The sequence below is a fragment of the Lepidochelys kempii genome, chromosome 1 (assembly GCF_965140265.1).
Source record: "Lepidochelys kempii isolate rLepKem1 chromosome 1, rLepKem1.hap2, whole genome shotgun sequence".
Classification (NCBI taxonomy): Eukaryota; Metazoa; Chordata; order Testudines; family Cheloniidae; genus Lepidochelys; species Lepidochelys kempii.
Genome location: NC_133256.1, coordinates 305,773,157 through 305,788,838, shown reverse-complemented (window position 1 = coordinate 305,788,838; position 15,682 = coordinate 305,773,157). Strand labels below are relative to the sequence as shown.

At 40.4% G+C, this 15,682-nt stretch overlaps 1 protein-coding gene across 19 annotated transcripts in view; it reads left to right on the top strand.

Moving 5' to 3' along the window:
- The window catches only part of ANKRD26 (ankyrin repeat domain containing 26), a 197,220-nt gene that overhangs the window by 82,957 nt on the left and 98,581 nt on the right, over nucleotides 1-15,682 (top strand). For 15 of the 19 annotated variants that reach the window (XR_012156802.1, XR_012156803.1, XR_012156804.1 and 12 more), the window contains 3 exons: nucleotides 3,366-4,418; nucleotides 5,257-5,489; nucleotides 7,558-7,716. Coding sequence is in view for 16 of the 19 variants with exons in the window: in XM_073328178.1 (XP_073184279.1) it covers nucleotides 3,366-4,418; nucleotides 5,257-5,489; nucleotides 7,558-7,716 (1,445 nt within the window). In the remaining 3 variants the exon portion in view is untranslated. The remainder of the gene's footprint in view (nucleotides 1-3,365; nucleotides 4,419-5,256; nucleotides 5,490-7,557; nucleotides 7,717-15,682) is intronic. The other 4 variants (XM_073328170.1, XM_073328171.1, XM_073328173.1 and 1 more) reach the window with 3 other exon arrangements.

Sequence of the window (15,682 nt, the reverse complement as noted above, 5' to 3'; positions counted from 1 at the left end):
GATTTTCTTTGCTGGTTTTCTGCCTCAGGCTGATTTTGTTTGTTTGTTTGGAAAATTTCAGCCAAAATGTGTCTGCCATTTTTCATAGTGAAGCTAGGGAGAAAAACCTTGATTGGCCCATGTTAAAAGATTCTAGCAACGATTTCTTTGAAAAGCTCTGTGCTTTGGAGAAAGAACTTGAATTTGCAGGGAAGGTGAAGGGAAGAGGAGGAATAAAGGAGATTCCTTTTGCTGTCCCCATAAAAATCTTTGCAAATTTCACCAAGTTACAGGCTTTTGAAAACTAGCAGTTCACACATTCACAGTAGAAAATTTAGATTTTTGTAGCTGAATTCCCCAAATATTCTGTCTGTACTGAGCATGTTCTAGCTTGGGGCTGAGCAGGACTTACTCTACAAATGCAGTGCTGGACTGCTGCAGTCTTTTCTGGGACTAGGCACCTGAACTCAGAGCAGGGAGACTGTCTCCTGTGCTTTCAATCACGCATCCGCTCCCACCCCCATTTTCTCTCTCTACCGTGGGCCCAGGCAGTGTGGAGGAGGAAGCTGCCTGATTTGAATACAGAGGCAACAAGAACTGAGCCTGAGGGCAGTGGGGTAGTAGATTGGGACAAGAAGCCTGGAGAGATGGGGAGACTGAGACTTGGGGCTGGGAGGGTTGAAAACTGAGAATGTGAGAGAGGGACTGGGAGCTAGTAGATGGCAGGGAAACTGAGATAAGATGAGAAGCCAAGGGGAAACTGGGACTGAGAACCTATGGGTTGGGAGGAATGATGTGATGAGGGAGAGGAGACAGATCTGCCAAGGAGTCAGATTGTGGGGAGAGAACTGGGACTGGCTGGTCAAAGAGACTGGTGTAGGGACCTGTTATGTGTCTGTCAGATTGAACTAGCAGTCTTGGAAGGAAAATAGGGCTTTGGAGCCAGAGGGGACGGGGGAGGATAGAGGTGACTGGAGGCCAGGTTGCAGGAGATAGACTGGATGAGGAGCCGAGAGAGGAATTGGGATCAGTGGGCAAGGAGACCGGGGAAAAGGAGCTGGGGACTTGGGGGGTGCGACTAGAACTGGCTGGGCAAGAAGACTGGGACTGGAATAAGAAGCCTGAGGAGTGGGGACTGGAACTGGAACAAGGAGCAAAGATGTAGGAAAAAGATGGACAGAGACAGACCATTTGGAGAAGTGGGGCAGAAAAGGCCCCACTTGGGGGAATGGACTGTGTGTATATTCAGTAGTGCACACTCCCCATGGAAGCTGGAATGGAACTCAAAATTCCTGAGTGGCACCATTCCTCAGCTGTCAGCAAATATTTATGAAACCTGCTGGTAAAGTGTCTCATCCCCTTTTTGTGTTTCTGCTCATCGAAGCTGACAAGCTATAACTGCTATCAATTACTACATTAGCTCAAGTGGCAGAGATCTATGGATCTAAAGGTTTCAACCCTATTAATGATCCATGGCCTAATATGATGCCACATGGGAGGGTTTTTTTTCAGTTTGCTTATTTAAAAACCAAGGAAATGACACACACACAAAATGAGATTGCAACTGTAATAATGTTCTTTTAAAGTCAAGCACTCAGACTTTTGGAAATGCTAGAATTAAGGGTGCCTATGTAGCCTTTGTCTGACCCCCATGCATTATGACACAGACTTTAAATGTTGTTTATTTCGCCTTTGCATATTTAGATTTGTTTTTCATGGCTGGTTTTTGACTGGCTGAAGCAAAGATTCATTAAACAAACCATAATACAAACCTGTAAATTTTTATTTGTTACAACAATAACCTTATTAAAATGTAAATTACAAAATTGTAATTTTGGGACAAACCAATCGGAGTTCATGCAAAACAAATATGGTTAAATGGAAGAAGAAAAATAAAGGAATCATACAAATGAAGGGCCAAGTTCTGTCTGCTTTATTATGTGTACAACCCTATTGGCTTCAGTAGGCGAGCTCTCTTCTTCAGCCTGCCTTTTTAAATTGCACAAGATTTTACTTAGGAGACAAGATCTTACTTTCCTTTTCAACAACTTTTTGTTAAAGGGACATGGGTACTCAATATAAGCTATTTTTAAAAACCCTGTAACTGGAAGAAAACACCTGTTCAATAATGGTGCAGTAATTATTAGTGTATCATTAAACTAGGTGATGATCGCCAAAACATTAATTATTTGTATTGTAAAAATAAAGCCAATGAAACAGAATATTGCACAAAAGTTAAAGCCCCCTGCATTTTGCATGGCATGGAAATCTTGTGTCAATGTTTAAACCCATTGGGCGTATTATCATTAATTTGAATAATTTTGTAGGTTTTAAAACTTGAAAATCAAGGTATAAGGTGTACAAGGATACAAAAAAAGGTGTACAAAATCAAGGTACAAATGTGAAGGATACATGCACATCACTGGAGCAGAACCAGCCTCCACCCCATCTGGTGTTTTCAGCATATAACTAGAAATAGATCTGAGTCCCTTCTTTGTTAGAAACTGTGGGCGGGGACTTCTTGTGAAGAAATCTCCGCAAGGATTCCCTCACAGAGATTATCCCAATTATCCCAGTGGGAGTTGGAGTTTGCCTCATCACCACAGAAAGTTTGCCCCCTCAAACCTGGAGGATTTCAGGGGATCTGTGAGAGACCAGGCTATCTATGCAGCTGCATGGCCCCGTGAGAGCTCCACATCTTTGGATCTGTGTTACTATGACCTCCCCTTGGGTGGGGCAGATCCTAGAATTTAGGGTGAGGGAAGATAATTAACACAATCTGTGTACAAACTTTTACAGATGACTTCTGTGTTGAAATTTTCTCTAATTTCAAATATTTGAAAGGAGACATAGGGCCAGCATGGCTCCTCTTAGGGAATAACATGAGCTCTAGCCTCTCTCTTCTTCCCCTTTCTTGCTTTCCCAGTGCAGTCTCTGGACCATTGAGAGAGGGGTCTAGGTAGAAAGCCCTTCTGCACAGAGAGAAGGAGATCTGTATATGGGTAAACTCTTTCTTCACATGGATTTCAAAGGCATAATCCATTCCAGTGTCTGTGTTTAATTTTTATATATTTGAAATTACAGAAAGTAGACGGGTTGAAAATTTAAAATGGTTTAAGAAACCAAATTGCTCAGATAAATCCAATCCAGCCAAAATAAGACTCTATAAAATAAAAAATAAAGACTCCTTTTATAAAAACAACATTCAATAAACCTTTTTAATGTTTAGGGATTTTTTACAAGATTTGGTTACAGACCAGTTATTTTCAAGATTTCTTTGGCTCAGATTTGTGGTAGTTGGACAAGTTTGCAACATAAGCTTACTAGACTAATTGTAACTGCTGATCTTTAACTAATTTTTCTTTCTCCATACCTGCCTTCTTAAGGATAAACACATATTAGGTACAACCAACTTGACAGAAAAAACAGCATCTGATAATCAGACTGACAAAACAGAAATTTCATTTCCACATCCAAAAACAAAAACTGAGCCACTAAAACAAAATGAGGACTCACATGGTGATGATGTGCAATTAAATCCAAAACTTTGGGAAGAAAGATATGAGAAAATGTGGGTTGAAAATGACAAAAGGGAAGTGAAAACAAATTTTAAAAGCATTACAGCAGAGCTAAAGAAAATGTTTGGTGAAATTAAGGAAGTTCAGCAAACTGCACCCATGGAAGGGACATTACAAGATGGCTTCAGTGAAGAATTGGAGAGCATTCACAAAGCACCACATAATTTGACAAAACCCACCAGTAGAATAGAAGAAAGAAGTGAATTTATGGACCTATGCTCTGTGCTTGAACAAAAGGCATCTAGCAATGAAAACGTAATTTCCTATGCTTTAAATTCCAGTTCTCATGAGCATCCCAATCAGTACATTATCAGGCTATGTGAAAATGATAACAAATTGTGTACTGAACATGTATGGAATGTAAATGAAGAGGGTTTTACTAACAATGCAGAAAGTACAAAAGTAGCTGTAAACAAAGAGAGGGGAGACCAAATAGCTGCTATGGAAATAGAAGAAAATGTAGATGGAAATATTTCAGATTTAGAGAATAGTCCTGGTTGTTCACTAAAACATAGTTTGAAAGAAAGCATTTTGGACAAAAGAGCTAATATTCCAGATGTTGTAAGACCTGTTTCTACAGATGATAAAAGCACACTTCTTGCTGTAGCAAAAAACAAACTTGGAAAAGACACATGCTATTTTAACGATATTCCCAAAGACTGCTTTGTTGGCAATCCTAAAACTAGTAATACTGAAATTGAAAGTAATTTGGGAAACTCTCGACAATCTCGTGATGAAACTTTGAAAAGACTATTGGATGAAGAACTGGAACAAGATATGGAAAGATTTAAGAATGAGGTAGGAATGCTGCAGATAGTATTCCTGGCTTTGGAGAAAGAGAAAGTACAACTACAAAAAGAGGTAGAGGTTCACCTGCTGCTGCTTCATTTTCATTGGTCTTTGCTCCACATCAACCATCCTGTTCACTTCAGCTATTCATCATTTCAGAAAGGTTTCTTGTGCAAATTGGCTTTTTGTGCAATGCAAATATATTTCATATCTCGAAAGAGGGCAGATGGAGAGAATCTTCCTTTCCTCCATTATGTGGTTTAGAAGATTTAAGAAATCTAAAATTTAGTTATTCTTAATAGTAGTCTACAATTCAAACGTAAAGGACCACATTCAGTTTTGGTGTAAGTAGTTGGCACTCCATTGACTCAACCAAAGAATGAAAATAGCATCTGAACAGGGTATTGACTAATCTTTGCATCTGCTCTGTTCTGTGCATGTGTATCTTTCATTACCCTTTGCTGAAACTCTTCAGTTTTCAGTGAAACAATTCTCTGATTAGGTGATTTTCATTCAAAAAGAATTGTGTACATATTTCTGTTAATCATATCTATTATGTCTACATAACAAACACTATTCATTCCTTCTAATTTACTGTCATTAATACAGTTACGCTCTTCATTGCTTCATGTTTTAAGATGTAAATTGTATTTCAGTTTTAAAGGGTATGTTTTTATTAAACTTTTTAGTAGGGAGTGAATTCATCTTTTTTCCCCCAGTGGTGAAAGTATTCCCACTCCCTTGCTAACCTGTGTAACGGAATATTATGTAAGTGTAGTTCTTTTAACTTTTTAGTTCCTTTATGTGAATCATAGGAGTACAATTTAGTGTACATTTTGGCAAGAGTACCTCTTTATTAATTCAAGAAAATGATGACAAAAATGTTAAGCATCAAACTTTCTTATCCTAGGTAGAAAAGGAAAAGAGAAAGCAAAAATGTGGGGAAAGAGAAGATGCTTATAAGTCATATATGCAAACATTGGCTGGAAATGGTATTAACCAGCAAATGAAACAGAAGGGAACTGTAAAAGGGAACCAATATTCTACAGTAGAAAGTGGAGAAACCACAGAAGAAGAAAAACACACGAAGAACAGTATTTCCTCCAAGGAAAGAGAGAAGTTAATTCAAATACCTTTGAAGGGGTAAGATAGTACAAATAAATAATGATCTTTATTTATTTGCATGTAAACCTAATTGTCTGAAGTATTTTTTATTCTGTAGCTTAATGAAATAGTCTTCCACCTGTGAAAACTTGGGGTACACATTGTGTTTGCTTACAAGTAACACTAAATTTACCTTCCTTCCTAAAAATCATTAAGGACATAATAATTTGTGCACTACCCATTGAATAAATGAACACATTGACCAAGATTTTTTTAAAAGGTTGCCAAAAGTTAGGCGCCTAAAATAGACTTAGGACCCTAAATTAGCTGCTTTTCTAAAAATGTTGAACCACCTAAAAATTCTCCTTGACTTCAGTATCAATATTCAGGCCAAATACATTTTCAAAGCCAAAATTAGACCTCCAAATATACGATGGCATTGTGGAAACTGGTTGCAGACTTAGCTATAGAGAGACAGTGGCTCACAGTTTAATTTTTTCCTTTTCTGGTTGGGTGCAAGTTGTCTCTTTTATAATCAATAAGACTATAGATTTAATTGTCATTCTATTCATGTGTGTTTCGCAGGAATAAGGGGAGAGATGATACTTTTAATGAGTTACGCAGAGTTGGAATAGCATGCAGATGGAGAAAGGTTGGCTTGCCATCACACATGACCATTTCTTTTTAATTTTGCTGCTTAGTGGCAGCAGGGTTTTCTTAACTGCAACCTAACCTTTTAGTAACTTTTTTTCTTATACTTCTGAACTCAGCTGAGAGTATAGGCAAACACTAGTTCTCATCACCTTTCTTCTTTTCTTCCTCTTTTAGGCACAGTCATACTTTTGCCCTGAGTACGTGGTAGCACGTTGTTGGGTTGCCTGTAGAGCAGACCAGAAGGAACACTGTGACTCAGTTGTTGCACGACCCCTGGAGCAGACAGGGAGGCACAGTGAGTCACAGTCTGCTTTTTGGGTTCCCCCTTGCTTCAATAAGTACCCTGTACCATCTTTGTGCTAGCTGGTTGTACCAGGATAGCTATGCTAGCTGGTTCATGGTGGGTGAAGCCAGTGCTCTGCCTGCTCCCCATTCTGTATCTCCTACTGTCTGTCATTTATGTGGGGTACAAAGGATGAGCACTGTGGAGGCTGTTTTCTCTACCTCTGCCGATAGGTGCAAGGGAATAAGGGGCATTTATGCCTCCCTGTGTACTTGTGCATCCATGAAAGTCAGGCCACAGTGACAACTAACAAGGATCAGAGTCTATCCACCTCATATCCCATCTATCCGAAAATGTGGCCACCTCTGGCGTAAGGGTTGAGACAAGGCAGGATGTAAAATGACAATATAAAGTATTTTTGTTATATTACATATAATTAATAAGAGAATTAAAAATAACCACATGATAGATGGATTAAAAGAGTAATTAAAAGAAACTAAACACTGCTTATATTTGAATACAAAAGTGTATTCTAGTAATCTAAAAAATATTTACAAGGTGAATTTCTTTTCTATAAATAGACAGAAATTTACAGTTTTCAGATATCTATTTCAACTTAACTTTAGCTAAAGAAATGGATTAGTAAGAGTCACATTTATGTCTATAAAGAATTCCATCGCTATTGCTTGCCCATACAGAAATCTCAGAAAATTGTTACCAAGTTGATCAAATTGCAGATAAGTAGTTCTTGGAATTTCCCAAACGGTAAGTAAGACCACTTTGTGGGGTTTGAGCCTGCAAGTTGCTGAGTCTTTTCCAGCAAACTGTGCTTAATTTAAAGCATGTGAGTAGTCCCACTGAAGTCCCATTGGAACTACTCAAGTGCAGAAGAGTGACATTTGCTCCTGCTGGGCTGAATCTGGCCCAGGAATTCTAATATATGTTGCCACATGCATGTGTGGAGAAAAATTTGTGCTTAGACTGTTGATGTGTCCTTCACTGTTTGGTGGAATCAGCTTCAGTACTTTTTCATAGAAGACATGTTTCTTTTAAGTGCTTCAGTGTTCCTGGGTATTGTCTTCTGTATTATTTTTGTATTTGTCTATGTTACAAAGTATTTTATTTGAAGATACTTAAGTACTGGATTTTTTTCTTTCTTCATGTTTAAAGTAGTAATTCTGCCTTGAATGTGAAGGATGCAAAGAAAAATGAAAACAAAAAGCGTATTTCAAAACAGAGAGGTAATCAGCAGATGAATTCTACCAATGGAAATCAATTCCAAATACTGGATGATAGCACTTTAAGTGAAACATCTCAGGATGAAGGAAGGTACAGAATATAACAATGCTGTATTTCTAATTTAAGACTATTAGAACTATAACTTATTTAAGGTAGAAATTAGCTTGAGAACTGACACTAATAATAAGTACTACAGTAGAACTTCGGAGTTACGAACACCTCAGGAATGGAGGTGGTTCATAACTCTGAAATGTTCGTAACTCAACAAAATGTTATGGTGGTTCTTCCAAAAGTTTATAACTGAACATTGACTGAATACAGCTTTGAAACTTTACTATGCAGTAGAAAAATGTTGCTTTTAACCATCTTAATTGAAATGAAACAAGCACAGAAACAGTTTCCTTACCTTGTCAAATCTTTTTTTAAACTTTTCCTTTATTTTTTTTGTAGTTTACATTTAACACAGTACTGTACAGTATTTGCTTTTTTTTTCCCCTTTGTTACCTGATTGCATACTTCTAGTCCCAGAAGAGGTGTGTGTTTGACTGGTCAGTTCACAACTCTGGTGTTTGTAACTCTGAGGTGCTATTGTATTTGTTTTAGAGAAACAAGGTGGGTGAGGTAATATCTTTTATTGGACCAGCGTCTGTTGGAGAGGGTGAGAAGTTTTTTCCTCAGGTGTCGGAAAGGTATTCACTGTCACAGCTAAATACTAGGACAGATAGTTCTGCGTAAGTAGTTAGCACATACCAGTGGTTCTTGAAGTCAATGCAAACCAAAATTTCATACAGGCAATGACTTGTTTATACAGCTCTATATACTATACACTGAAATTTAAGTACAATACTTACATTTCAATCTATTTTATAATTATATGGTAAAAATGAAAAAGTAAGCAAGTTTTCAGTAATAGTGTGCTCTCACACTTTTGTATTTTTATGTCTGATTTTTTTCAATTTTTATTGGGGCAATTAGTGTACGTCATCCAGTGCACTACTTGCCTCATAACTATGTGGGTGAAGCCAGACAATCACTATGTTCTCAAATGAACTCTCACAGGGAAATGATAAACGACAAAAACATTGTATCACCTGTGGGTGAACGCTTTTAACAAAGAGGTTAGCTATAGAGTGATTGATCAGTCCTCATCCTCAAAGGAAACCTGCAAAACATTTTCGAAAGATGAGCCTGGCAGCTTAAATTCATACCTTTGCTAGACACTAAAAATCATAGACTTAATAAAGACACTGGATTCATGACTTACAACAACAATCTGTAACCCAGTATCCGCCCCCTTTTTGTCCGATGACTTATAGTGGTGTTAACAAGCCACTTCACCTTGAATGGTCCCTTAGTACATATTCTCACTCCTTATGCTAAATTATCTATTCAACCTTGTATTTAGCTCTGACACTCTGAGTACCTTTCCCAGACCTGAGGAAGAGCTCTGTAGCTCAAAAGCTTCTCTCTCACCAACAGAATTTGGTCCAATAAAAGATATTGCTTCACCTACCGTGTTTCTCTAATATCCTGGGAGCGACACAGCTACAACACTGCATACTGCTATTTGTTTTGTTGTTCAGGTACTAAATCAGTGATACTCAGTCTGTGGCTGTAAGCTTAGCACACTTCTCTTTGAAGTATTCTAGGATGATCTTTGCAGTATATGACTATTCTCCCATCCTATTTCAGACATTCAGAACAATTTAGTATTAGTGAGCTATCTAAAAAGTATAGGTTTCAGAGTAACAGCCGTGTTAGTCTGTATTTGCAAAAAGAAAAGGAGTACTTGTGGCACCTTAGAGACTAACCAATTTATTAGAGCATAAGCTTTCGTGAGCTACAGCTCACTTCATCAGATGCATACTGTGGAAGCTGCAGAAGACATTATATACACAGAGACTCCTTACAATGTGTATGATAATCAAGTTGGGCCATTTCCAGCACAAATCCAGGTTTTCTCACCACCCCCTCCCTCCACCACCACCACATACACAAACCCACTCTCCTGCTGGTAATAGCTTATCTAAAGTGATCACTCTCCTTACATGTGTATGATAATCAAGGTGGGCCATTTCCAGCACAAATCCAGGGTTTAACAAGAACGTCTGGGGGCGGGTAGGAAAAAACAAGGGGAAATAAGTTATCTTGCATAATGACTTAGCCACTCCCAGGCTCTATTCAAGCCTCAGTTAATTGTATCCAATTTGCAAATGAATTCCAATTCAACAGTTTCTCGCTGGAGTCTGGATTTGAAGTTTTTTTGTTGTAATATCACAACTTTCATGTCTGTAATCACGTGACCAGAGAGATTGAAGTGTTCTCCGACTGGTTTATGAATGTTATAATTCTTGACATCTGATTTGTGTCCATGTATTCTTTTACGTAGAGACTGTCCAGTTTGACCAATGTATAATGGTCAAATCAAATATAATGGCAGAGGGGCATTGCTGGCACATGATGGCATTTATCACATTGGTGGATGTGCAGGTGAACGAGCCTCTGATAGTGTGGCTGATGTGATTAGGCCCTGTGATGGTGTCCCCTGAATAGATATGTGGGCACAGTTGGCAACGGGCTTTGTTGCAAGGATAGGTTCCTGGGTTAGTGGTTCTGTTGTGTGGTATGTGGTTGCTGGTGAGTATTTGCTTAGAGTATAGAGTACCACCCTATACCGGAAACCTACAGACCGCTATTCCTACCTACATGCCTCCAGCTTTCACCCAGACCACACCACACGATCCATCGTCTACAGCCAAGCTCTAAGATACAACCGCATTTGCTCCAACCCCTCAGACAGAGACGAACACCTACAAGGTCTCTATCAAGCATTCTTACAACTACAATACCCACCTGCGGAAGTGAAGAAACAGATTCATAGAGCCAGAAGAGTTCCCAGAAGTCTCCTACTACAGGACAGGCCTAACGAAGAAAATAACAGAACGCCACTAGCCGTCACCTTCAGCCCCCAACTAAAACCCCTCCAATGCATTATTAAGGATCTACAACCTATCCTGAAGGATGACCCAACACTCTCACAAATCTTGGGAGACAGGCCAGTCCTTGCCTACAGAGAGCCCCCCAACCTGAAGCAAATATTCACCAGCAACCACATACCACACAACAGAACCACTAACCCAGGAACCTATCCTTGCAACAAAGCCCATTGCCAACTGTGCCCACATATCTATTCAGGGGACACCATCACAGGGCCTAATCACATCAGCCACACTATCAGAGGCTCGTTCACCTGCACATCCACCAATGTGATATATGCCGTCATGTGCCAGCAATGCCCCTCTGCCATGTACATTGGTCAAACTGGACAGTCTCTACGTAAAAGAATAAATGGACACAAATCAGATGTCAAGAATTATAACATTCATAAACCAGTCGGAGAACACTTCAATCTCTCTGGTCACGTGATTACAGACATGAAAGTTGTGATATTACAACAAAAAAACTTCAAATCCAGACTCCAGCGAGAAACTGTTGAATTGGAATTCATTTGCAAATTGGATACAATTAACTTAGGCTTGAATAGAGACTGAGAGTGGCTAAGTCATTATGCAAGGTAACCTATTTCCCCTTGTTTTTTCCTACGCCCCCCTCTCCCCCAGACGTTCTTGTTAAACCCTGGATTTGTGCTGGAAATGGCCCACCTTGATTATCATACACATTGTAAGGAGAGTGGTCACTTTAGATAAGCTATTACCAGCAGGAGAGTGGGGTGGGAGGAGGTATTTTTTCATGCTTTGTGTGTATATAAAAAGAACTTCTACACTTTCCACAGTATGCATCCGATGAAGTGAGCTGTAGCTCACGAAAGCTTATGCTCAAATAAATTGGTTAGTCTCTAAGGTGCCACAAGTACTCCTTTTCTTTTTGCTAAAAAGTATAGTAAATCTATTTATTCATGTCTGAATATCAGTGACATTGTAGCAGAATTTTTGGTAGCCTTCACGATCCATCGCTAACTTGAGCTCTCAACAGCTGACCTTCCAGTGGTCTGACATGCCCCATCCATCCATCTTGCTGTTTGTCCACTAGTACCATGACCATATACCATCCCTTCCATAATAATTTTCTCAAAAAGTGTGTAGTATGCCAGGAAATAAAGAGGCAAATGAATTGAGAGCTCACTCTCTCTTATCTATAAAAACCTTCCTCCTCTCCAGGTTCTTTTGCTTCCTTTTATTCAGAAGTCTGTAGCCCTCATTTTAGTACTGCTCTGTTCCCCTTCTCTTCTTTTAATGCTTAGGGCTTGTCTTCATTACAGGGGTAAGTTGACCTAATTTATGCTACTCCAGCTACGTGAATAACATAGCTGGAGTCGACGTAACTTAGGTTGACTTACCGCAGTGTCTTCACTGTGCTGCGTCATAGAATCATAGAATATCAGGGTTGGAAGGGACCTCAGGAGGTCATCTAGTTCAACCCCCTGCTCAAAGAAGGACCAATCCCCAGTTTTTTGCCCAGATCCCAAATGGCCCCCTCAAGGATTGAATTCACAACCCTGGGTTTAGCAGGCCAATGCTCAAACCACTGAGCTATCCCTCCCCCCCAATGCTCTCCCGTCAACTTACCTGAATCTTCTCGGGGAGCTGGAGTACTGGGGTCGATTTGGAGAGCGCTCTGCTGTTGATTTAGTTGGTCTTCACCCGCCAAATTGATCCCTGCTTCATGGATGGGTGGTACACCCCAGAGAATGGTGGGTGGACCAGGTACACCCCAACTGCAGCACGTACATATAAGGGTTGAAGCAACAATTTAGTTGGTGTGTGAGGGGATATACATGGAATTCCTGCAGAAGGAATCTGTGGGCAGTGGCGTTGATCTCCCCACAGTGAAGACCAGCCTGTAGTCTTTTTCTTTTAGGGAAAAAAGATAGGAGTATAGGAGGAAAAGCAAAATAAAAAAGGAAAGAACCCACCTAGCCTTCCTTTCTGGCATCTTCATGGGGGATTGGAGCATGGTTAGGGTACTACTTTTCCCCATTTAAAGAACTCCACATGGTGTTTGTGAATGTGGACATTAGCCTTTTTTGATAGCTGTAATAGAGATGAATTGATAATGAAGACTACCATTGTTAGAAGGGTATGCACTTGTATCTTCTAGCTCAGGTGTTTCTCATCCTTTTAGATAGCAGGGACCAGCTTGCTACCTTCCTAAACTGTGTCAGGGAGATCTTAGGGACCAGCGCTGGTTCATGGACCAGTCATTGAGAAACACTGTCTAGCTTACAAGAAGGCTGGCCATTACTCACCATTAGGAGGTTCAGTGACATTCTGTTATAGGGGTTGTCACTTTATCTGCTTGGATGACTGCCAGACAGTAACCTTGTTGTCTTCACATTCCTTCATATAACAATATGAGTTGAACTGCTCTGCATCCCAGTGCTCTCTCATTGGGCCTGGGTCCTTCAAGTATCGCTGTTAAGTAAATGTTGGGTTCTTGTCTCAACATTCACTAAATATCCTGAATGCATATTAGACGAGGGCAGAAGAAAGACTTACGAAAAGGAAAAGTTACTCGCTAGCATTTGTTTGTGATAGGTTTTTTTTTTTTTTTTTACATCTTATCCATTTCCCTGCTGGGGTAGGGTGGTGCTGCTCTCCTGTTCTTCCTTTGCTCTCAACTTTGCTATTTAACTGGTGAGAAGGGGAAACAGATTGGTGCTTACATAGATAAGTGACAGTATCTCACAAATATTTTTGCCTCCTTGCAGAGCCCCACATGAGAAGATCACTGATTTCCATTATTTCATTGTGATATTACCCATTGCAACACATTTTCATGACATAAAATTAACAGCATAGTGTCGAAGTCATTCTTAGATTATTTTTGTTGCTCTTGTAATTTTATTCGGTGACAAAGTTATTCTTCAGCTGTGAGTAATACTATAGACACTTGTTTGTAGCAACACCTTATAAAAGCAACTGCCGCTATGAGAAACACTTTCCCAACTGTGTCCACTCGGTAACAGCAACATAGCCATCGCATAAGATCAATATTTGTGACATTGTGATATCATATCCAGTGGTGGAGATTGAGGGGGCATGTAGGGGCACTGCCTCCCCAAACTGCATACTTGCACTCCCCTTGCGACCCTGGCCCTTCAGTGAAGCTCCAGAGCACACATCCCTGTCCACTTGCCCTGCCTGACAGAACCTGTGTAGAGAGCATGTGTGGGGGAGAGTTTTGGGGGAAGATCTGGAAGAAAGGGATTTTGGGGGGCAGGGAGCTAGGGTTGACGGAGCATCAGAGGCACAGCTAGAGGGCTTTCTCCCTTCCTCAGCGTCTGGCTTGGTGGGGATGGGGAGGCCGCTATTTTGCAGTGGAGACCCCCCGTGCACTGAGCTGGCAGTGGGGTGTGGGTATCTCGATTGCTGGCAGTGGGGTGTGGGTATGCTGTTTTGCAGTGAGGGGTCAGGGCACTGACCTGTCCAGGGTGGAGCATGAACCTGCCAGTGGGAGCATCCTCAGCCTGGCCCTGGCAGCCAGGCTTGCTCAGCCATTTTGCCAACTGGGGGTTCCCCTGCCAAACACAGGGTTCCGCTGCCCAATTCCCCCCAAACTTGAGGTCACACACACACCCTAACTTCCCCCTCACAATGTGGCTGCCACATCCCTTCCAAAACCCTCTTAACTCTTCATATGCCTTTGGTCAGACACTCCCCATAACAGCAACCGCCACTTAAGAGCAGCATAGGGAAAGGGAAATAAGGACAATCCAGGGAATTACAGACAAATCAGCTTAACTTCAGTACCCAGAAAGATAATGGAGCAAATAATTAACCAATCAATTTGCAAACACCTAGAAGATAATAAGGTGATAAGTAACAGTCAGCATGGATTTGAAATCATGTCAGACCAACCTAAGGGCTTTCTTTGACAGGATAACAAGCGTTGTGGCTAGGGGGGAAGCAGTAGGTGTGGTATATCGTGACTTTAGTAAGGCTTTTGATACTGTCTCGTGTAACTGTCTCATAAACAAACTAGGGGACTACAACCTAAATGGAGCTACTGTAAGGTGGGAGCATAACTGGTTGGAAAACCATTCCCAGAGAGTAGTTATCAGTGGTTCACAGTCCAGCTGGAAAGGCATATCAAATGGGGTCCCACAGGGAGCAGTTCTGGGTCTGGTTCTGTTCAATATCTTCATCAATGATTTAGATAATGGCATAGACAGTACACTTATAAAGTTTGCAGATGATAACAAGATAGGAGGAGTTACAAGTGCTTTGGAGGATAGGATTAAAATTCAAAAGGATCTGGACAAACTGGAGAAATGGCCTGAAGTAAATAGGGAAGGAACAATCTGTTGCACACAAATAAAATGGGAAATGACTGCCTAGGAAGGAGTACTGCAGAAAGGGATCTGGGGATCAGAGTGGATCACAAGCTAAATATGAATCAACAGTGTAGCACTGTTCCAAAAAAGCAGTTATCATTCTGGGATTTATTAGCAGGAATGTTGTAAGACAGACACAAGAAGTAATTCTTCCTCTCTACTCTGCGCTGATTAGGGGTATTGTGTCCAGTTCTGGGTGCCACATTTCAGGAAAGATGTGGACAAATTGGAGAAGGTCCAGAGAAGATCAACAAAAATGATTAAAGGTCTAGAAATCATGACCTATGAGGGAAGATTGAAAAAATTGGGTTTGTTTAGTCTGGAGAAGAGAAGACTGAGAGGGGATATAACAGTTTTCAAGTACGTAAAAGGTTATTACAAGCAGGAGGGAGAAAAATTGTTCTCTTTAACCTCTGAAGATAGGATAAGAAGCAATGGGCTTAAATTGCAGCAAGGGTGGTTTAGGTTGGACATTAGGAAAAACTTCCTAACTGTCAGGGTGGTTAAGCACTGAAATAAATTGCCCAGGGAGGTTATAGAATCTCCATCATTAGAGATTTTTAAGAGCAGGTTAGATCAACACCTGTTATGGGTTCAGGGGACTGGACTAGATGACCTCTCAAGGTATCTTGCAGTCCTATGATTCCATGATAGCAAAAGGGCACTGATATGTTGCTACTAATGAGTGTCTACTGTAGTACC